Source organism: Vanellus vanellus (genome assembly GCF_965231255.1).
Source record: "Vanellus vanellus genome assembly, chromosome: 5".
Taxonomy (NCBI): Eukaryota; Metazoa; Chordata; class Aves; order Charadriiformes; family Charadriidae; genus Vanellus; species Vanellus vanellus.
The window spans coordinates 79,555,181-79,578,835 of record NC_138910.1 but is presented as its reverse complement, the minus strand read 5'-3'; the positions used below and the strand labels follow the sequence as shown (position 1 = coordinate 79,578,835).

General features: G+C 38.2%; 1 protein-coding gene across 1 annotated transcript in view; it reads left to right on the top strand.

The window, feature by feature from the left end:
- Positions 1 to 23,655, top strand: part of ITGB3BP (integrin subunit beta 3 binding protein) — a 34,986-nt gene that overhangs the window by 9,693 nt on the left and 1,638 nt on the right. Inside the window, exons 3-8 of the mRNA XM_082484301.1 lie at positions 372 to 510; positions 7,696 to 7,768; positions 11,208 to 11,286; positions 12,409 to 12,502; positions 14,505 to 14,564; positions 22,633 to 22,686. Of these exons, the coding sequence (XP_082340427.1) occupies positions 372 to 510; positions 7,696 to 7,768; positions 11,208 to 11,286; positions 12,409 to 12,502; positions 14,505 to 14,564; positions 22,633 to 22,685 (498 nt within the window). The 3' untranslated portion in view covers position 22,686. The remainder of the gene's footprint in view (positions 1 to 371; positions 511 to 7,695; positions 7,769 to 11,207; positions 11,287 to 12,408; positions 12,503 to 14,504; positions 14,565 to 22,632; positions 22,687 to 23,655) is intronic.

The following is a 23,655-nucleotide window of genomic DNA, read 5'->3' as shown; positions in this document are numbered from 1 at the left end:
AAGGACTTTTTATTCTTTTGAGTAAAACTAATGTGAATGAGGAGGGGGAGTGATAGGGCAGCTTGGTGGGCACCTGGCAGCCAGCGAAGGTCAACCCACCACAACATATAACATGGGCTTTCCATAAATGCGAGTACATAAAGTTAGGAATTACTTAAAAAAAATCTATTACCAGGTGGTAAATGTTCAGAGAGGCTTTGTCTGGTTTGGGGTGCAATATGTGTAACTCTACTGATAGGAAAGGTAGAGGCCAGCATGTATTTAATTTGCAGAAGGGAAGTTTCCAACTGTTGTAGGTTTAGATGAACATAGGTAGTTCTTTATCTTTAGACAACATTCATCCAAATTCTTTGTCTTTTGTTCTATTTTAGCTGTCTGATGCAACACCTTTGAAGACCAAACAGAAAAATCTAATCTCTTACTCACCGACAACAGGAACACGCCAATTGAGTCCATTTTCATCTCCCACGAGTCATAATGCACAAGATTTCAGAAATCACCCATCAAATGGTTAGTTGAATGTTCTGCCTTTCTTACTGCAACATTTTTCTGGTTATTGGCTTGATTTAGTAACTTATGTCTCATGTGGTATGTTTGATTTCTGTTTCCTCTTAAAGAATTTTAATCTCCTTTGGAAAAGCTGATGTTGAGTTTTAAAGCTTGAATCTTTTCAGTGTAAATCTTGGGGGTGTTTATGAAACAAGTTTTGCTTTCTGTTGATCAATATTAAAAACATTTCACTTTGGCTCAGCAAAAAAAAATCCGCACTGGCATTTTTTTCAATAATTCTGTTAATTCCACTGGTTAGGAAAGTTTATGCTAGCCACGTTCTTTGCTTTCTTTCTAAGTCCCAGCTTTCTTTGGCAGAACTAGTATGTGCTGCCGACAGTGAATTTGTTCTTCTTTGGATTATAGGGGCAGATGTTCTGAGGTTGCTGTGTGCTATGTGCTACTTCAGATTATTGCAAGGAAGTCCTGGTTTACCCTTGCAAGGTGGTGTGATCCATTGTTTATAATACACAGCTCAGGTCTGCACTCTCTTGTGGTCCGGAGAGCTGGAAAGAAAAGATGTGAGCAGTTGATGCATGTTTAATTCTGTGGCATTTTAAGAACTATGTTGAGATTTGCAATGCAAGTCCTGGTTTATGTACTTCCAGGTTTCCAGTGGTAAATGCTTGCATGTATGTATACATACATACATATAGCATTTTTCAGCTCTGAGTCTTTCTCTATGAATATTGAAAATTACGTAGATTTTACCAAATCAAAGCTAAAAGAGAAGTTCAGTTAGTTTAACTTTCCTGCTTTGCATTCTTTTATGTAATTTTTTACTAGTGTTTTACATATTAAGGCACTTCAAGGCAATTTTTAATTAATCTAACATAACACTACATGTCATTTGCTTACAAAGAATATGCCTTTGTATAATTACATTATTTCCAGTTCACTTTAGAATATATGTCCACTTAGTTACGCAGTCACAGTTTTTGTTGCAGACAAACTATGACTGCTCAAGGAGTATATTTTCAGTAGACTAACCTGCTTTTATAGCTATATAGGTTGTGGGCTTTATAAGTATTAAGGAACTATTAGGTCACCTCGTGTGACTTTTTTATATTAAAAAAAAAAACAACTTAAGGAGACTTTCTTGTCATCTTTCCCATGTAGAGCTCAAATAAAAATTTCCTTGCAGTACAACTCCTAGAAAGATGGTAGTCTTGATTTGAAGATCCAAATTTTTTAAAAAATATTAATAATAATAAAAATCCATTACATCCCTTGTTAGCAAGTTCCTTGTTCAATTACCTTCACTATTACAAAAAAAAAAAAACTCCTGTCTGATTTTGAATTTGTCTGGCTTTAATTTTCAGCCATCAGTTCTTGTTATGCCTTTTTGTTGGGTTAAAGAGCTTTTTATGCCCCATATATTTTGGAATTTATGTGCAGTAATTGAGTCCTCACTAACATTCATGAATTATGATGAGTAGAAATATTCTGAGCAGGATAGAATAACCAACGTTTGAAATTTATCTAGATGTCTGAAGATTTTTGCACTAGCTACTGCACCATATGCTCTCATGATGGATCTGCAAAAGTGGATTTTTTCCTTCCAGGAAAAAATGGATTTTGTGGTTTGGGTTTTTTTGTTTGTTTGTTTTGTGTTTGTTTGGGTTTGTTTTTTTTTTTTTAAAGGAATGCGATCAAGAAATGTTGGGATTCTGTCAAAGCTGGCTGACCAAAAAATGAAAATTACTGGAAACCTTCAAGCCGAAAATACTACAATCTATGAGCATTACATCCCTTTTCCTTAATAAAAATAGCAGAGGGCTTAAGGGAACATGGAAGTATCGGACATTTTAGTGGCAGTATATCTATGCATAGTTACAGGCCTGTGTGCAGAGGTTTTGTTTTGCTGGGTTTTTTTCCTAATTAGCAGTCATGCTAGGAAACTAAACAGAAGCAGCTAAATCCTAATTCTTTCTCGTGCTGGCTGCTGGCAGTCTTCATTATGATCTGGCTTTGAGTCCTTGTTACCTGTTTGTCAAACAGTTTTAACACAGTCAAGTTTTTCACAAGCACTCGCTGCCAGTCAGAATATTCACAACTTTCCTACCAAGTTCTCTGCTGATTCCAGTTCTCCCCAGAACAGGTGTTCGTCTCCACCAGTGCTATGTTTTCGAATTGGGCGTTTTCCCCTGGAACTCATACAAAAGTGACTGTTTCAACCATTGACATTCCAAGAAGCCTTTGGAGGAAGAATTAGACTAATTTCTCCCCATTCTTTCACTGAGTGATAGCGTGTCTCACCTAATTGTGCAAACCAGGTGTATTGAAAGGACCTGTATCTTAGAACACACTCCCCTTCACAAAATTTGAGATATATGCAGTTGATGTGTTTAATTGTGTGTCCTTTTGAGAACTACATTGAGATTTGCAGTGAAAGGCCTGGTTTACGGACTTCCTGGTTTGGGATGGAGGGAGTAAACTTCTGTCTACCAGAAAGTAAGGATGTTTGCCACAGTGCTTACCCTGTCTTGTGAACAATTCCTCCTCTCAGAACTAATGGCGGCTTCTTCATTCCTAAAATGGTGATTATTTGGCACAGTGGGTATCTCCACACTCCCACTTCACGTCCAGAAATATTAAGTGACATTTAATGAGCCCTTCAAAGTATTGAGCCCTGTATTCTTAAAAGACTACAGACAGTTTCTCTTTGGGATTATTTTCCTCTTCAATGATGTTGCTTAAAACATTGCCCTAAGTATTCCCACAGATACCCCTGGTTATGTGTTGAATTTTCTCCTTGGAATTTAAGCCAAGTTAGACAGCAGTCTAACCTCACTGTTTTCCAACTTTCTTCTTACTGTGAAACGTAAATCTTCCAGTGAGCAGCATTGACTTAGTTTGTTAGGGAACTTATGTCTTTGACATGTAAATTTATCTGTTCTATTTTTCTACAGAGAGAAAAGTATTTTCAAAGTATTCCCAGGTCTGATTTCTATGGCAGTCTCTGTTTTCATCAGTTAAAAGGAAATTTTGTGTTTGCGTGTATTAACTCCTATACCAGTCTCAGGATTTGAAATGAATGAAATGAAATGGATCCATTGAAATGGATGAAATGAAGAGCCTATGTGTCTTTTTTTTTTTTTTTTTTTTCTTTTCCCCTCATGGTAAATCTGAATCTCTTCATCCTGTACGAAGAAACCTTTCAATGAGAAGAGTTGCCTATAGCTGTTCTCCGTCAGATCAGAGATATGGCTGTTGTTAGTGAGATCAATTCGTATGCCTGTACTGGCAGCTGTTATGTCATGGAAAGGTCAGCTCATACCATACTTCAATTAATTGTTTTGTCATGATGTGGCATCCTATGTTCCCACCCAGAATGGAGCAATAAGTATTCAGATTCAAGCAAAGTGACTGTGCGTTATACCTGGCTGCTGCTGATCGCTGAATTAAGATTGCCTGTATCCTGAGGGAAGAATCAGATTAGAACAATCTATGTCCCTGTTGACTACAGTCTGAGGCACTGGGAGCAGTATGCTTTCTGTTAGTGTTGCCACATCACAAAAGCAGTTCTGAAAAAAAAACCTACTTTTTTTATGTGTAAAGGCAGATTTTAATGTTGTGGCTGTCTGCAGAATATGAAACTATACCTCAGCCTGGCTGGATATCCACCTGCACTTTAACACTTACCTTTGCAAAAAGCTTCTAAACTGGTATATAATGATAACGGATACGAAATTAAAAATGCTATGGCTCTTTAGATATGTTCTCTTGAGTATCTCTACACGTTTGTAATTATGTGCTTTAATGACCTCTTTTCTTTAGTTTTAGTTGATGCCTTTTTGATGACACATGTAGTAGATTTAAATGTTTGTGTGTTATCAAGTTTTAAAACTTTTTCAGTGTCTCTGCATTTGTATTACATGCCTTATCTCTTAGGTGAAAGAAAAAAGGGGGCAAAATGTCTTGCGTTAACATGCCTGTATATTAGGATGTTAATGGGAAAGGTGAACATGTACTGTATGTCTATACTGATATAAAGCATGGACATAGGGGAACATTCTTTTTGCCTATAAAAAGACACATCACATGACCACAGCTGACATTTAGATGGATAATTATTCAGTACTGTAGTACTAGCCATCTTTTTTTTTCGTGGGTTCATATAGCTACCAGATGGTGGTATACAAGACTTCCTTTTATATCACAGGTTTCAGGTTGTCCTTTTAAGCCCACAATTTCTTTTCTCCTTCTGAGAAGACACTTTTTATTTTAAGTGTTGTGGTGTTTTAATAGGTTATGCATATTACCTGTAAGTGAGGTGTTAGAGTATAATCAATATTCTATTTTTCTGTGACCAGTATGTAAGAAAACAACAGAATAAAAATTATTACAAAATTAACGCCATTAGCTGTGCAAACTTATTTTGCCTTGTGTGAAGTACACAAAGTAACAAGCATCTATCTCACTGAGGAGACAGATTGAAATGACCTGTCTTATGAACATGGCTCTCTTTTGAATAACAGTGTGGAGGAGTGCCTCAAAAAAGACTAAATACTTATGGAATGCTAAGATTGTTCAAAAGTAACATTTATTTTAGGAGAAGACATGAACCAACCCAGTTATAAGATAGCGTGTCTTTATGATGTTGTCCTACGTATGTTCTATTGGGCTGCCTGATAATTCATATATTGCCTAATTACCCAAAAATATCACAACCCACTTATTACGTAAGTTTCTAAAATAACAGAATGCTAAATCTTCTCTAGTCTCTCATCATTGTTGCCTAACCTATTTTTAAGATTTATTTTAAATTGTATTATTTTTATTCATATCAATCCAGGGTTCTGCCATTCCATAGTACTGGTCTAAAAGTAGTATCTGTTTGATAATTGATGACTTATTTAAGTGCAAGTTCTACGAGTACTTAAATTTAAAATTAAATCTTTTGGGGTCTTAAACTTTAGCTACTGTAGTGGAACAGCTTAAACTTTTATAGCACCTTGTCATTCTGAGGTATTTCTAAATGTTTTACAAAATATTATAATTAAAAGTTCCTTTATCCTTGAGTGCTGATAGTTGTATGTCATAATTTATATCTAGCAAGAAGAAATCAAAGTGGTTAATGCTTAGTGTGGCCTCTTTTTTTTTTATCTGAGACATATTACAGTGAAACGTGAAAAGCACCTCATTCCAGAGGGTCTGTTCTAGGTTCGATGCTTTTGTTAAGGCCATGGTAAAGACCTGTTGTGGTTTCCTCCAAATCTTTCACCGAGAGGTGAATTTCACCTTACAGCAACAATAGGAAGCATTTGTAAGAATGTGTATGTGTCTGTTGGGGGGACAGTAGATAAGAACTAATTGAAAACACGTTGTGAATTTCTTTGACACCATAAAAAAAAAGCCTTTCTTGGGTTTTGGCTAGATGAGTATGGTCTGTGCAGTGAAGTCTAAAGCTGAATTACTGGTATGCAATTCTAAGTCATTAATTGTAAAAAGCAGAAATGATCTTGTTTAGGTGGAAAACTTATCAGAAAAAAAGAAGGAATGCATGAATTATTCCTCTCCCCCTTCGTGTGTATATATACACCTCCACCATTTTGTCTTTAATAAATATCAAATCTAAAAGAAATCCATTGCATATTGCCCAAAAAAGGGAGCTTTTGCACTGCAGTAAAAAATGAGAGACTGAGTGTGTGTGTGACTGATACTGTTGAGGGGGGAGATTCTTAAGGTGGAAGTTACAAAAACCCCGCATTATATGATGTCTTCAACTTCGATCAGAACCAAAAAGAAATAATTTCTGCTATTTGGATGTGACCTGTTCGTTGCTGGGACCTACACAGATACAACACTTGTAGTGTTGAAAGGTGACCACATAGATTGTGTGGAGCACAATACCATGAATAGTTATGGTCTCCATAGTTTCAGTAGATTCACCAAAGGCTATGCTACTGTGGGATCCTATCAAATGGGACAGTATATCCTATTTTTGAAGGATTAGTTAGGAGGGATGCAGTACTTTTTTCTGCTGGTACATCATGGTCCTGATGTGCTAATTGGAGGGCAAGCAGAATTGACAAGCTTTAAAAACAATAGTAATTGATACACAAGATAAAATTTTAATCTGTTTTTGTTCTAATGTGATTTCTGTCTGAATTGTATAGGTTGTGATAAGTTGTGTAAATAGATATAAATTCAGAAAATCTTTTCTGATCAGAGGCGTGTTGTTATATATAACAATATACATAATGAGGCCTTTGTAAATGCTGTTGAACATTCTCAAGTAGATAGCAGCCAGTGAGCCAAAGATGTTATTTTGGTGCAACACTAACTTTCTTAAGCTGATCGGCATCACTGAAGACATTGCCCTGTCCGCCTGGTTTGGGAGAGCAGTCTGTGTTAGATGCTTATCTTGGAATCATTTAAGAATCCTTATAATTTAAGAATGCCCAACCTACAGTGACAGAAAGGCAGTCCACCACCAACACCACAGGTTTTATTAACAAATCCATGGGCATGGACTTTTGTGGTAATACCCTATTCCTGTTTCCTGACGGAAACATGCAACTGCTCAAAATATCAGTGCACTGAAATGTAGAAATATGACTCGCCATGCAGAATAATGGCAACTGGCATGTGATTTATCATGCCCCATCATATGACGAGCTAGAATATTATATTGTCAATATAGCATGTCAGAGCCTTTGGATGTAATTTGCAGTATCTCTTTGTAGTTGTTTACAAGATGGAATTGGGGGGCAGGCACTTTTTATTAAAGGAAAATGGAGGTTTCATTGCTCAGTCATTACAGTATTTTCATGATAATACTCTGTGCTAATATGCTCTATTTAGGCAGTTAATAGGATGAAAAGCTTCTGAGTAGAACACGGTAACTATGTGTCAGAATTATACTAACTTCCAGTTATTAATACTATTATCCCAAGTTTTCCACAAATATAAATGTAGTGTGAATTGATGAGAGGTCAAATTACACGAGTAAATTATAGTGAACTTAGAGTGTTTCATTACAAGGGAATCTGTCCCGCTTCGAGTGAGTTTTGTTTTTTTCTCTTCTTAAAAGGTCATTGAGCAGTCAAGGTTCATACTAACGCCTTTGTCATGTGCTTCAAATGCCCAATATCTTATTTTCGTCTTCATTGTTTCTTTTCTTTCTTGTGAACCTCCTAGGAGATGGAGCTCAGCAGAACAATTCAGAAAGCAGATTATCCAGAAGAGGGCAGCCTCAAACAGAGGAGGATGCGTAAGTGTATTAAGTGCGTTGTGGGTGCAGTGCTGTGATTTTTACTTATGAAAGAGTAATATTTCGTACAGAATTAAATTAATAGCAATTATTTTTTAATACTTCGAATTCCACGGGATTGGATATTCAAAGGCACTGAATGGCAGTTATAGGTACAGATTAATGCGGAGTTTGCAATGCAGCTGTCCAGCCAGTTCTGTCTTGCACTGGTAGTGTGGGGCGTATGACACTGCCAGTTACAGGAGTCACGCTCATAGTACCACACAATGAAGTATCGTAATTAATAGTTTAAAGAAAGAAAGCTATGTTTTGCCTTTCCAGACTGTTCTGAAAGTGTACGTTCCTTTACCATATTTTTGGAAACATTAACTGCCAGAGAGGTACCGGGACAGTAATGCAGGACCCTTTTTTATTAAAAACTAGCCGCAGATGGTTATGGTGAAACTTCATGTTTGCTTTGTAAAATCTTGTAAAACTCTTGTCTTTTCTGACATAATCTTATTTCAAGCTATAAGCTTCCTGACATTAATGGACTTTGGGCAGTCCACAGTTAGTAAAGCACTTAAATAAGTGTTTCAGGTGAAGTATCTGATAATCTGCTTTCCTAAACTTGATAGATGTGAGGAAGGAGAAATGATAAAATGTGTTAGAAGTAAGGCTGCTAGTGTCTCATTTTGTTAGTATTGCCTGATCTTTTCTGTTACAAAAAACATATTGCTTATAACATTGCCAAATCTCAGCTGAAAAGTGAACTGAAATTTTCTGTGCCAACGGTGAGATGTCAGACTAAATGTGTTACCTATTTCAGCCAAAACAAACACTTGCATCCCTAAGAGTTAAACAAAGGAAATATTTGTTTTATCTATGATAGAACTTGGTGAAAAAATGGAAAGCTGTGAATCTCTGTAAGTTAGATGGTATCAGGATGCTTTTCATCTTTATGGCAAGTTACCCAATTTGGAAATCCTGGAAGTTATGATTATTTTTTTTAATATGGAAATTGTATATGCTCATTAAAACTACTTTGAGTTTAAGCTTTAGTCATGCTAAAAATCTTAAAGTTTCCTTCCTCAATAAGCATGTTCGTACTTCTTGCTGCTAATACAATATAGATAGTCCCCTATCCATTTCCAACCTTTTTACTCAACTGAAATTGCATTCACCAGACACTCTTGTGAGCTCTTATTAGCAAAATTTTTTTTCTAAATTCCTTATTCTCATTCTTCTTCAATACTGTCTACATTTTTGTTCTTGAAACCTTATTATCCTGTTGTGTTGTCCTGCCTTTTTAGTTGATGCTTCAACTTGTCTGCTGGTGCAACCTTGACATATATCTTTGAGATCTACACGAGAAAGTCTAATTCGCATCTCTGCATCAGCATGGCTATACCACATCTCTTCTTCTCTCCTTTACAACATTATTTTATTTTTTTTTAATTATTCTGTGTAATGTGTCTGTCCTGTATTTCGTTAAGGCCAGTGCCTGTGCATCCAATTCCAATTGTTATGTAAATTCTCCTGTCTGTAGGTCGGGCACACTTTCTCTCCAAAATCTGAGGTGCATTTCCTGTTACCCTAATTTGTCACCAAGAGCTCAGCTCTCAGTGTAATGCAAACCTCCATTGCCCACATACTCCTTTGTTGCACAGCTTCTTTGTGCTTTCCTTGTGTTCCTGCTTCTGACAACAGGTCATGCTGTAAGTCCTGTTGATATTGAAGGCAGAGCGCAGCTGCTGTGCTGCAGCTTGTGTTACTGGAAGAAGTATCACCATGCTAGCGCGGTATTCGTGCGGGCTAGTTAACCGACATTAAAGAGTTGGGGGTTTGTACTTGAGTGAGTTTCTTTCATCATATGCCTAAGTAGACATTGATTCTGTTATTCTGCTTCTGTATTCTGTTGTATTTATTAAATATTTATATCACAGTTTTACCTGGCGTCCTAGATGAAAATACCCTTGAGGCTAGATATTTTATGCGTGCATTTCTTCTTTACTAACAAATAATATTTGTGACATTTATTCAGCTAAATATTATTTTTCTTATGTTTGAAATTGTAGCTCTTCCTTTTGATTATTGCACTTGAACTCTCAATGTGTGTGTTGGGTTTTTTTTCTTGTAATGGATGCTTTCCCTCACCATTAGCTTGACATTTCTTCGCTGGAGGACAGTAAGTATCTTCTGACTGACGAAGCTTGACAGGTAGTAGAATTGTTTGGATGGCACGTTAGATAGTAAAAAATCAAATCTTACAGTTATACCAGTGGAAAGCTGTAAACGGGTTAATTGGGGGAGGGGGGTTGTCGTTCAGTAAATTCCTTGGTCAACACATTGGACTCAGTTCTTAATGATAGTAACCTTGAATTGCAGAACAATTTGAGTAATCATAGTCTTCATTGACACGTAAATGTTTCCGTTCAATAATTCGGTATGTTTTTTAAAAATTGCAAGATTTGCAGAAGACTAGCAGTTAGTGACATGCCAGTAAAACACATTTATAAACTAACACCTACACAGTAATATTTATGTGAACTTCCATACATTTTATTTTTACAGGTGGAAAATATGTTGTACAATACACTGACATTAGCATTTTTTTTTTCTGCATTGCCTTTTGTTTCCACGTTGAAATACAACAGTGATAAGTTTTTCTCATACTGTAGTTCTGTTTTTAAATTTGGGGTTTCTTTTAAGGGTGATTCTCTCCTCCCTTCTGTGGGAGGAAGCAGTAAATAGATTATTTCTGTTGTCTCTTTGATTTGCATGTTTAAATGCTTCAAAGAGAAAATAGCCTAAACGTGCATTGCAGGATTTTTTTCAATACGTATTCAGTGTAAATCCTTAATCGTGCATTAAAGTCTGCCATTTAGATCTAATCTGATTGTATATTATTTTAATTTTTATTGCAAAATCCATTAAACTTTGAAAGCTGACCATCTTTACACTGGTAGTAAAATATATTTGTGGCTTAAAAGCGGAGATAATGCAACAAAGCTGAACAAATAACATCACGCAATGTTGTTCTTGTTGGGCTCAATTTTAACTTCTCATGTTTCCTATGGCTATAATCAGTGTGGTACGGTCTTACAGTCTGTGGATTTGGGGAGCTCGTCCTCGTGATTAAATTCCTGTTCTTAGGAACAAATGAGTTAAATTCCTGTTTTTACCATTGTCTTCCTGCTCAATCCTCTAATATTTCTGAAGCTGACTTCCTATCCTTAAAATTAGGATATATGTATTTTTGGCAGTTTGCATATAAATCCTAAACAAAAGCAAGTTATATTTGGTGTTATGTGACACAGGTTGCACAGCCCATCTGTTCACAGCTTATCTAGATCCATGCTGATTACAAAGTCAAGAAACTCTGGGAAACATTGTAAACACTGATTTTCAGCAAGTGATGCGGTTAATTGAAATAGTTTTATTTTAACTTTTTATGCAGGTTCATGGAATTGCAGTCCAAAGTGAAAAACTCATTGGTTAAAATTCTGAAAATAAGAGCAAATCTGACAAGCCTACAGGTCTGGTTTACACTGATTTGGTTTTTTTAATCTGCTTTTAATATAGGTTTTGAAATAAAAATGAAAATCTTATATGTAACATTTGAGTTTTAAGAAATAGGGTAGCAAATAAAATTCTTGAAACTGGGCAGGTTTGACTTGGAAATCCAGAAAATGAAAAAAAATTCCAGAATGTAGTAGATTTTATTTTTTTTTTAACTAGAGGAATTGCTTTTCCACGTACACCATTTTTAATTTGTATCAGTCCTCATTTTGTACATGAATAAAAGCATATGAAGTAATTATCAACTATTATTTATAACTTGAAATATGAATTACTACTGCATAGATTTTTATGTCCTTGAAGATTAAAGATCCCTTTGTGTTGAAGTGATAGTACTATTTAATTTACCACTAATGTATCATCATTTAATAGTCTGTTTAATATATGCTAAAATGCAAATCACTTTTCTGTTTTATTCACATTTTGTTCCTGAATAAATTTAGCACAAGGTTGGCTGCTGTACATCAATATCTGAGAAATAATTCAGTGTACCAAAATATTGTATTGATTTTTTTTTTTTTACTTGCGTATGTGGTCTGAGAATGTTTTATTTACGAAAAAGACTGATACTAATTTAAAATATTTTAATTGAAATTATTATTTTGAAAACTCTATTGGAAAATCCTTTCTATTTCTCATGAGATTGATAGTGTATGTTTTTAGATCCACCATGAAATGCTGAGGAGTGTGTTCAATAGAATTTTAAATGCTTGTAGATTTCCATTTTACTAACATATTACAGCAAGCTTGTACATGTGCCAAGATTGCTTTTCTGCGGATCAAGTGTTAATCTGTTTAAACAGCTGAAGACTTACGAATGAAGCGTAAATAACAAGAGATTTTTAAGTAACACTTTCAAAGGCACCTGAACGCCATTTTCAAAAGTAGCATATGTTCTTACATCCTTAAACTTCTTAGTCCCGCTGACTTTCTGTGAGCTGGAGTTTCACGCATCATTTACAGCTTATGAAAAATTTCCAAAAGCCCTTTCTTTTGGATGTTTCTAATAAGTTGTAGATGTCGAAGTAGGTAGTTTGGGAATGAGATTTAACAATGCCTTTAATTATGTTTTTTTCCAGGCTTTAGAGGGCAGTAGAGAGCTTGAAAATATTATCGGTGTCTCTGACTTGTCTTGCATCTTGGGCACTGAACTGCAGAAAACCCAAATGCTAAGTAAGGAGGATTTTCAATAATATTTATCCCCTTTATAACAATTTAACAATGATCACTCCAAACGCTTCCTAGAGTCATACCCTGCTCTGTGCTACCATGGAGCTCTGACGTGTGAGTTCTTTTGGTCAGGCCAAATGCACCTTAAATGTCCTGCTGCATCCGACCAGGGGCATAAAAGAAAGGCAACCCCATCGGCCCACTCTTCTAACTCACAGGCACAGATGGGGAGGAAAAACCTGCAAGAGCAACACCTTTTCTTATGTAAATAGTTAGATACTTAGTGGGTAGTTAGCTAGTGATTAGGCTAAACGTTTGCACTTTGATTGCATTGCCTTTCTTCTCTTTTTGCAAGGAAGTTGTTTTGTTTGTTTGCCTGTTAGGAGGATTAGACCCAACATAGGTTTCCAGGCTTTAAAAATTGCTATTCATGTGTCTTTAAATGATGGACATACCAGATGCTTATTGTGTTGGGATAAAGGCACTTTACAGATGGCACATCTGTAATACTTTTCCAAAGGAACCCAGAAAGCCAAAGATTCTCATTTATACGTGCCCATTTTTAGAAGACTTTTTATCCTTCCTCCAAATCGGAGGTTCTTGGGACATGTGAATCCTCAGTAGCGAAAAGTGCATTCATACTTCTCTTCCCAACTGCCTCTGCAACTAGAAGGGGAGTATGTGATGGGGAAATATTCTAATGCAAAAAACTTATGTTATGGATAATTGCAGGAAAAAAAAAAATATTTGCTCCCAGGGAGAAGAAATAAAGATCTCCCTTACCAGGTCATTCCTTTGAGAGTTAAAAGTGGTGAAAGGTAACTGTAGGCACCAAAGGGGCCCCAGTCTTTCTGCTTCAGAACAGTTCGTTCATTTGTTTTCACAATAGTGACACCTTTTACCTGTACCCACATTACATGTTTATGGTACAGGTGTGTGTCTAAGACTGCGTTTACCTACCACTACTTCTCAAAGTTTTGCATCTATAACATTGTTCTTGTAGGCTTTGTGTACCAACCTCTGATAATCTAGTTTCCAGCTGACCGGGATATATGAAAAATATATGCATATACATAGTCCCTGTGTCCAGTCTCCGGACACGCATACAAAGATGATAAAACAGTTTCTTAACCTGCAGTAAATGTGATGTTTTGCCGGTACGCATTATTCTACAACCTGCCTGGTTGCTTTGTTTTCTGCAGAGTGTAAAAACACTGAACTAGCTCTAGGAAAGCAAAACCTAGGATGACTGGGACTGCTGCTTTTTTTTTTTCAGTTGGAAACAGGTGGACAGTAACACCACAGATGCTAGAGAATTTTTGTTACCAAAGAGCACTGAAACTCTTCTAAGGCATTAGGTGCATGCACCCCAGCAGTGGAATTTATGCACCACGCAATTCCAGCAGCTACTGTTGTTTAAATTACCATTTCTTTCCTGACTTGTATTCCAGTGCTCATTCAGTTTTCATTTTGCATGTGTATACACTGTACTAGTTCCCACTGTAATGCATATAACCAGATGCTTTCTTACACAAACCAAAGTTTTCTGAAAATAGTCTGTGTTTACATTACTACCCTACACTGTGGGTAGGGCAGTAAGACTGTGTATCCAGGAGAAGGTTGTAAATGAGATGTCAGACCTATTGTTGACACTTTCTGTTACGTCCACTCTTTCTGTTTGCTTCTTGTTGCCTTCAAAATGGGAATCATCTTTTCCCCCCCCATGCCTGAATTATGAACAAAGCACCATGTCAGCACTAGAAGACAAAAATGGGAACAAAACATGGTATGAAGCTTGTAAGCACAAGTTCTCAAAATTCTGTTCACTTTGAAAATATTTTGTTAATTTTTTTGACCGCAATACATAGATAAGGGGGAGGGGGTTTGTCATCACTTGAAGAAAAATAGAAATGCTTTGAAAGTCAAAAAATGCAACATAGGTATTTTCTTTGAAGTCTCTGGGGCAACGTTTATTGATTTCATATTTATTTATGTATTTGACTAGTGAGTCAAGCAAAGGAACTGCACCTCTTGAAAAGAAACAATGGAAAACTTCCTGCCCGAGGTAAGAAACTTTTTATAACTCCTGTGTGACAGATGTTTTGATGATTCCTTTTAATTGATTCCTTCTTAGTTCTTTCCACTTGAAATAAGTTGGGTAACCTCTAGTATGTGAAAATGATGATAATCAGGTATGTTTGTTGTAAGCATGCAGACTAGCCTCAACTTTTGTACTACTCACATGTAAGTTTCATCTTTTCAGCTACTTTCATTGTATTGGGTATTTCTCCATCAAATCATGCAAGGAGAAGAAATCATTAACAGTCTTGCACTTGAAGCACGGCCTAGAAATAAGCACAGTCAGGTCCTAGAGAGTTACATACCTTCTGTGTACGCCGGTTACCCTCATTCTACTTCACTCTCCTCCCTCCCCCTGCATTTTCAGCGTATAAACCAAGTGGCATAGTCTTTGCAGCAAAACCTTTTTCACCTTATATGTATTGTGAGGTATTTAGCACACTCCAGGGGACTGTCAAATCCTAACTATTAGGTTTCTTCATAACCAGTGCTGTGAAAATATTTGAAGTTGGTGGCATTTAATATAGTGTGACCCACACAGCCACTTTAGTGCCCTGCCTAGCTGGGAAGGTGGTGGGGGGATACACACAAGATTTTTTTTTTTTTTTTTCTCACACCCAGTAAAATCAACAAACATCCACCACTGATATTCTGATATTTCTGTTGTCTTCACACATTCTACCTTCAGAAAGGGTAAAACCAGAATCAAAATGGGTGATGGCATCTCTCCTGCTCTTTCTGTCTGCTTTCCCAACCAGCATGGCTGCTTCACATCACAAGCAGCCCCTTTGGTTGTATCTGCTCTTCCACAGGCCTAAATTCTTTCTGCTGCGGAGAATTCTCTTAAAGGAAAGAAAATTGATCAAACTTAAGTTTCCTTGGCTCCAGCAGATTACCATAAAATGAAAAGGAGTGGCATCACTTTCTAAGGAATTTGGCTCATTTATGCAATCTGCTGTTTCTGATTTACAGCTCCCTGCGCCCTTCTGTTCAAATGATCACAGCCGTTCTCTGGCACTCAGAATGGGGAGCGCCATGGGGCATTGCAGATTTAAATAGTCATGGCTTCCTTTGTGCACTGCTTTTTGATGGTCACCAGTATATACATTTAGAGTTCCATCTCTGCTCTAGAAACTAGCCCCTAATGCTCAACGTATAGCCAGACTTGTTCGATGAGAAATATTTTGTGAAAGTAGGATGGAAAATAGAATTATGAGTTTAAGTTGACCAATGTCAATTTTGCTTTAATAAGGAATAAATTCAATTTTGCAGTCTTGAAAATACAGTAGTAGGAGAAGCAAAGAAGTATGTGATAAAAGGAAAGCACTCAGAGATGTTTTACTTTGCCTTTTAGTTTTGGATGTGGTTTTTCATAATTATTTTTAATTAGTTATGCTTATGACTGTTCTGTGGCTTGATACAGATGGAATGTCACATTATCATCACATGGTGAGGCATGAAATTTATTTACTTTACATAAACAACCTCAACTTAAAACAACTTAATACAAAACATTCCTTGCTCAATGGGCAGCATTATGTAGGACTCAGTATATCATTTTGTGTGACCAGCATAAAAAATGGCATCATTGTTTGTCCATGACTAGCATTTACAGTAAACAAAATGTTTTTGAATAGAATGTAAGCAAACTGTAAAGCAACTGCCAAGAGATGAAATCTAGCCAGTATGTTGCAGTCCAAAATATGCTTTATGTGTGTTGAGAACAAATGTGTAGGTTGCGATATGCATATTTTAAAGGAAAATTTAGTAGGTTCAGAGTTTCAAGGAGCGAAGATAACATTCTAAACGGGAAAGTTACTAAAGCTGGTTATTACAAATTATACTATTACTTTGCTTCCCAAAAAGAAAAACACGGACACAAACCACGTCCGTGACTCTGTAAGTAAGAAACAACAAGAGAGTGTTATAGAAGATCAAATACTTGCAGTGTTAAGGAAGACTGTTTTCAGACTGTATCTCGTAATAAAATGAAAAATACTTTTCTGCGTTGTTGTTCATCCTGCCAAGCCCATGGGCAAATATGATCACCCCTGTTAAGTTTAGTTCTAAACATTCCTAACTTTCATATTGTCGTTAATACAAGTGACTGAAGTTTGCACTCTTTGCAACAGTAGTGGTAGCTTTCCAAAAGACTAGACTAGGGTTAACGAGAGAGATTTTTCATTTAACACCATTTGAAATGACTAATGGAAGCAAAGCTGGAGAGATTAGGGACCAAGTAATACTGAGTTCCCACTCGCCTGTTCAATTTTTTGAAAACTACGTGTATGTGGTGAAACATAAAACCCTGTTTCAGAAACACTGCAAAACATAGATGCCTCCTTAAGAAGCAGAGTTCCTTCTCAAAACAGATAAAATGGTAAGAATACAATATTCCACTGTTTATCCAAATTCGTGTCAGTTTGAGTTTGGACTTTGTACTGGGTCTTTGTGGACAAGCAACTAAATAGCTTGGCTCTGGGCTGCTGGTGGACTGCTGTGAGTGAGGGTATATTAAGTTTACAATATATTTCTACCTCATTCTCAAATGAAGTAGAATACGTTTGTTGACCTTTAGACATACCTGGGTGCTTGTCTCTGACCTATCCTTCCTCCTCCTCCTCTTTTGGGATCTTCTGGGGGAAAGGGGAATGCATCAGACTTCAGATGTATATTTTCAAGAAAATGTCTGTGGATTTTTCTGGCTGTAAAAACCCTAAGCTAAAAAAAATAGTTTTTTTTTCTCAGCCCAACTTTGTATCGACTTGCAGGGAAAAAATGTCATTATACCTTTTGTAGGAAAAGTAAGTCTTGTGAACTGCCTAAGCAGAAATTTATTAAGTGAACTGAATGAATTCACAAGTACGTTTTTTCAGAAACTGAGTTTCTTTCCAGAGTTTCCATTCCTTGAGAGCAAATAGAACAAATACCATGATTGCCTTTGCTTACAGCAAATATGCACTTTTCAGGGAAGTGATAAGATGGATGCAGGGGTTGGACCTAAGTATTGGGAAAGACCTTTTTATCCAACAAATCTGTAGGCCTCTTTCGTAAGAACCGGTACATGAGCTGACTGTGAGGATGAACAATGTGCTCTTGTTTGTGCAAGCCCTACTTCTAGGCATTTGTGATAGGGGCTTTTCTGAGGTTCAGTTCTTCCACGGTTTTAATCTGTTTGGGAAGAGCTGCTAATGCTGACACAAACAGCAGTTCCTTAGTTCTACCAAGGTACTTTTGGTTAAACCTTAGGGTTCTTTCCAGCAAAAGTTTGACAAGAGCTCTCCAGCAGCCTTTTTGTGGTGTGCATCATCTCTAGAAGCAACAAAGATGATGCTGAAGGACTTTTTTTTGTTGTTTTTTTTTTCCCAAAAGATTATTATTAGATGGAGACTTAGAGCTTGTGTTTGCGGATGATATGCTTACTCCAGTTCTTAACAGCTAAAGGTCGGGTTTGGTGTTTTGCCACGCGTCAGAAGTGTCTGCTCTGAGTTAATGTCCCTGAACGGTGTTTGGAAGAGAGGTGATGGTCATCACTGCTCTTTCGCTTAAATCCTGCAGCCAACCAAAGTAGGAGTGCCTTGGCCTATTCAGAAAGGCTGTGAAACTAAGACAGAAATTGAATTAAGAATTAACATTTTCTGAAAGTCTGAAAATACACTCTTAAGAGTGGCTGGTATCCAGTTGCATTCAAGTTCGGTCAACCCAGAACCAGAAAGCCCGGATGCGCAAGGCTGAGTAGGCCAGAACTGACGCTTACGCAGACTAGATCTGGAGTGCATACCCGCCTTTACCACGGGACAGAGAACCCTTAGGCCAAGAGTCGTCTTGTGGCCAGAGGTGGCGCGAAGGGGCTGCAGTCGGGCAGTCCTTTGCAGGATTTCCTCTAGCAGAGCAGTCACCGTGACTGGCACGGCTTATGTCCTTTAGGTGCGGTGAATGGCAGAAGGTAGAGAGAGAGGTTGTGCAGAGGCGCTGCGCGCATTCCCAGCTGGTAGGTGGTGATTCCTCGGAGCTGAAACCAGCCGATGGAAATGAGTGTACCCTTTCAGTGGTGTGTTCTAGGTCATCGGTGAGACAGCCTCAAGGAATCCTGACTGTGTTTGTGTGGTGCTAGAGAGAGCCTGGCCTTGTTCATCTGCTCTTCTGTGTGGAAGATCTATCTGTATTTCTGCTCATAAGGATTTTTCTACAAGTAGACGTGGGGAAAAGTTAATCTCAGTTATGTTTTCAAGTTATACCTCAGTGTGAACCCTCGTAAATGGGACTGCATTAGGCAAAACTGAATTAAAACTGCTGAACGTGTGTGTGCGTGTGCACACAAGGACTCGGTGCAACTCATCTGTTTTGCTTACTCAAAAGTTATTTTGAATATTCCCAAGCAGGGAAATCCTTCTGCCCTCCTGCACTGACAATCAAAACTGTTTGTGAGATTGCCCCGGAGGGCACCTGGAGGAGGAGTGCGTTGTATTCTAATTTGTACGGTGTGGGTTGTTGCTCAGGCTAAATTTGACCATACGTCGTCTTTTAGTTGTAACCATGCAAAGCCCTTTACAGTCTTTACAGTTGAGGTAACACAACCCCCTTAGCCTGGTACCCAAAATCTGCAATGCGAGTGATTTTCCTGGGATGAGAATGCTACTGAAAGGTAAAGGAGCTGGCGGACAGGTCTCTGTGTGCCCCCCAAATGCTGCGCGCTTTCCCAGCAGGTGATGGGTCTGTTGGATTGTACCTGCACCTTAGGGGTGCGTATTTCAAAGTACAGCCTGAGACTTGAGAATTGTCTGGGTCTGAGGTCACTGACATGATAAGCTTTTTGGACAGAAGGAAGAGGGCAAATTACAAACCTCTCCAATGATTTAACATCCTCTGCTATGTAGATGAAATATTAAGCTATTAACTTTTGTGGCAGATACAGAAATGCACATGAGACATATGACTATAGGTCTCAGACGTATATACATATAGAACTGTCAACCTGCATTTTATATTTAGGTGTCAGCCGTATTTATTCATGAATTTCACACTTGTGTTTATACTCTATTTTCCTATGTACCTTTTTATGGATGCAATAGCTATTAATCTTTAATTCTAGCGGATCTAGACTTTCGAGTATTAAGCTTAATGAAAAATTAAAAAGAATTGTAGTTCTTTCAACAGCTACATGTAGCAGCTCCTACATGAGAATAAATACCGCTTTCTCCCATGAATATAATTATTTTAAATAAAAAAGAAAAGAAACATTAGTTTGGACTCACTTAGTAGCAATTATATGTTTAAGAGGTGTAAATAACTTGCTATCCAGACATTACAAATATCCAGGTGCTCTGTATGTGCTGATGACAACAAAATTGAAAAGAAAGACTGTAATAATTCTGACTGGTTTTCTCTGCAGAAGATATTGATTATTTGTGTGTGGTGAGAGATTTGGAAAATTCAATTAAAGGAGTTGTGCAAAGGTTTCATAAATTTTCCTTGTACAGCGTGTACACAGACATTGTTGCGTATTAAATCAATGCAGCACTTCACAATATATTTTCTTTGAAACATAAAAATAAATAACATTTAAACAGTTCTGCTTACTACAGAAACAAATTTTATTTTCTGTGAAGCATTTAGTCATGTGCTATCACTGACTCATACACATTTGCCAGCTGTAACAAATTTTATAGACGTTTTCTCCAGAGACATAGCTCATATACTATGAATTTTTAAATGAGCAAATGGTGAAGAAGGGATGTCAGCAATATAAAAATTGATCAGTTAAAAGATAAAAGCATAAGTAAAGAGATTTGTATGGTAGTCTTAATAGGTTTTATTAAATAAAAATACTATAAAAAGACAGTAATGAATAGACTGAAGGTTTTAACTGTGGTTGAGGTGGAGAAAAATTATTCTGGCACATTTAGTAGAAGATTGGTTTTATATCACCTGACAGGTGAACATTTTTTTTCTCCCTGCTTTTTAGATCTGTAAATGTTTTAGAGCAGTCAAACTTGCGAAAGAATGGTGGTGGAAGTAGGAGAGGAAAAGAAACTTGGGAAGATTCTGCCCTTTTAATGCTTTTGTGGGCTGGGGACAGGAGACGGCACGGCAAAGGGCAGAAAGGCTTCTACCAACCCGCCTGCACCCGGGTGAGGTTTCTGGTGCCTCTCCAGCTGCCACCTTACCCTGTGCACCCCTAAAACACTGAGCTGGTGGGAAGAGAGCAAGGGCGGGCTGGTCCTGAGCCCAGGCAGTGCTTGTGCCGCAGTCAGCTGCAGTCCACAGACGCCTTCCTTTCCTAGCTGCTCTGGCCACAACAGATTTTCACACAGAAGTTTTGCTACTGTTCGCCTTGTTTTTATGTAGTTTAACTTACTTAGGATTTCTGCATGTAAAAATATCAAGAGAGAAAAGGGTTGTTGAAGGGGTTTTTCTCTGTTTTGTTGGGTTTTTTTAAAAGCAACTTCTTATCTTCATTAGCTCATACTTCAAACCAAACCAAAAACCAAAGCAGCTTAAACTGCTACAAGCGGCATTGGATGTTTTTTGAGCATGAGTAGTAAATTGTATTATATGATTATTTGAATATCTAAATCTTAATGCCGTCTGTATAAATATTACTTTAAATAGGGCTATTTTGTCAAAATGTGCTGTCATGGTATATGTTTGGAAAGAAGGCGGAATTAATGATGTTTTATATGAGTCTGGGCAGTTTGCCTTTATTTAAGACAGCTTCTCAGAGTGAAGTGCAGATCGTGGCATGGTTGCTTTGGCATGTGTGGGTTCTTTAAGTACTGAATAGTCAGAATGCTGCAATCGGCGATTAAAAGGTTCATAAAGACTGAATTAGGAAATTGCACTTAGCACAAAGAAACCGAAGAATAGCGACATGTCATTAAGCGTCAGTCTTTTTCTGTTACTTGTCATACAAGGCTGGACAGGTTCCTATTTTAAGCAATAATTAGTGGTAGGTTTTTGATGGTAATCTATGTAAACAAATGGTGTTTATTAGGTATAATGCTGAAAAGTTGTACCTGAGGGGAAGTTGAATTGGATGCCTCTTTTATGGAGTAACCTTATTAAGACCTAGCTTAGGACAGAATTTCGAGCTCGGTCTGGGTCAGCTCCAGGTAACGTCACTGGCACCTCATGTCCGCTCCATGGGCAGGTCTCCTCTGTCACATCATGTACAGGGAGCATGTGACACCTAAGGAATCACAGCGTGCCACATTAGGAGAATGGAGGAACTGAGGAGAATCTTCCCCACCACCCCCCGGGTCTTTGGTGGCTTTGATGCCTCTCTCCGTGTAGGTTTATCTGCAGCCCTTTTCCTCATAGTAGGAGTCTTTTCAGCTATAAGCCGCTGTAAATATCTGTTTGTTGTTCTGAGTATGTTTAATATAAAGCGAAGAATTCTGCATTCTCTCTTTACCCTTTTGTGGTGGTGGGATCAAAATGCAGTATGAACCATCAGCAGACACTAAGGGTACTGAGTCCAGAGCTGATCATCTGCTGCAGAAAGCCATTTGGAAATCTCGGCACTCGGATGCACCTGCTTCCAGACCCTTTCCCTGTATGTTCTCATTCCCAGAGTTCCTTTCTACCTTTGCACACTTTTCCCCTACTTCTTCCAGCCATCTGCTCAGCCCTTCGCCCTGGCCCTGCCCTCTGTGAGGAAGGGGCTCAGGTGTGGTAGCCTCTCCTTTTGCCACCCCCTCGGAGGACTCAGGGGGTGGCTGTTCCTCTCATGCAGTCCTTGACTGGATTCTGCTGAATCTGCTGCTATGGTCATTTATTCTTTTATTACTAACAGCAAAAAAGAAGGACCAGCTTCTAATACTCATAACGCATTCTGCTTTGTCATTGTTGGTAATGATGTAGCACATGTGCATACACTCACAAGTAATTTGGACATTCTCCTAAATTACTGTTGAGACACAGTAGCTGTATGAAGTGAAAGGGGTTCTGTTAACCACTGCAGTAACTTATTTAACTCATATTTGGGTGGGATTTTAATGAATTCTGTAAAAACCATTGTTGTGTTTATCAAAACTGGGTTTCCTCCCCCACAGCGTTCGTTCAGACCAGCAGTAGCTCTGCGTTCCTGAAGTCGCTCCTTGACTGAGGTAAGCAGCCCCTCGCTGCTGCGTGCCTTCCCCTGCCGCCACGCACGGGCAGTATAATCTTAAGGACTCAGGTACCTAATTTTCAAATGTTTGCCGAGTGATCGAGTATGTAGGCCTGCAGTCAAGACTAACAGCTTGATGGGAAAACAGTTGCTACTCAGCATGGGGTATTTCTTCTTACTGGTTTGTTAAGCAAAATGACATACTGAATCTGTAGAAACTTGTCCCACTCTGAAACATCCGACAGCATTTCAGTTTCTAACTGGATGTTTTGTCAAGAATGGCAATTCAGCTGTAATACATGGAATGAAAGCAAGAAATTTTGTGTACTTCAGATTATACCTTCTGAAATGCCAGGAGTGATGCCCCGGAATTCGCCGAAGAGGCTGCCTGCTGCAGCCCCTTCGTCACTGCCTGGGCTCAGGCTTTACTTTCCCGCAAAGCTGCTGCCTGCGCCCTTCTTCACTGAGTTCTGGATGCACAGGCAGACTCCTCCGCTCATTCCTGGCGGGCCGTACACAGCCAGCCGGAACAGCTCAGCCAGGGGCCTCCAAGCCATGCACTTTGCCAAGAGAGGCCAGTGGGCTGCAGGGCAGATGGGCTGGTTGAAGCAGCAGCAGCCCCCTTCCAACCATCCCCTTCCCCAGGAGCATCTCGCCCTTCTCTTCCATCTCTGCCCGTGCACCTCAGCCAGGCTGGGCTTGCTGCCGATCGCTCTGCTCTATCAACTTTCTTAGCATTCTCAGAGCAGAAAACATAAACCAATATACTAACAGACACCCCAAGACATGTTTAATGGGATTTTGATTCTTCCCCCTTTGGCTACTGGTCTTTGTTCCAGTGTTGTAAGCAAGAGCCCAGTTAGTGACAGACCTTGTCTATCATTGCATGTTACCTGTGCGTGACAAAACTGGTTGCTTGTATCTTTCATAAAGTCTAGTGAGAGGAAGAAGTCTCTAAAGATGAGAA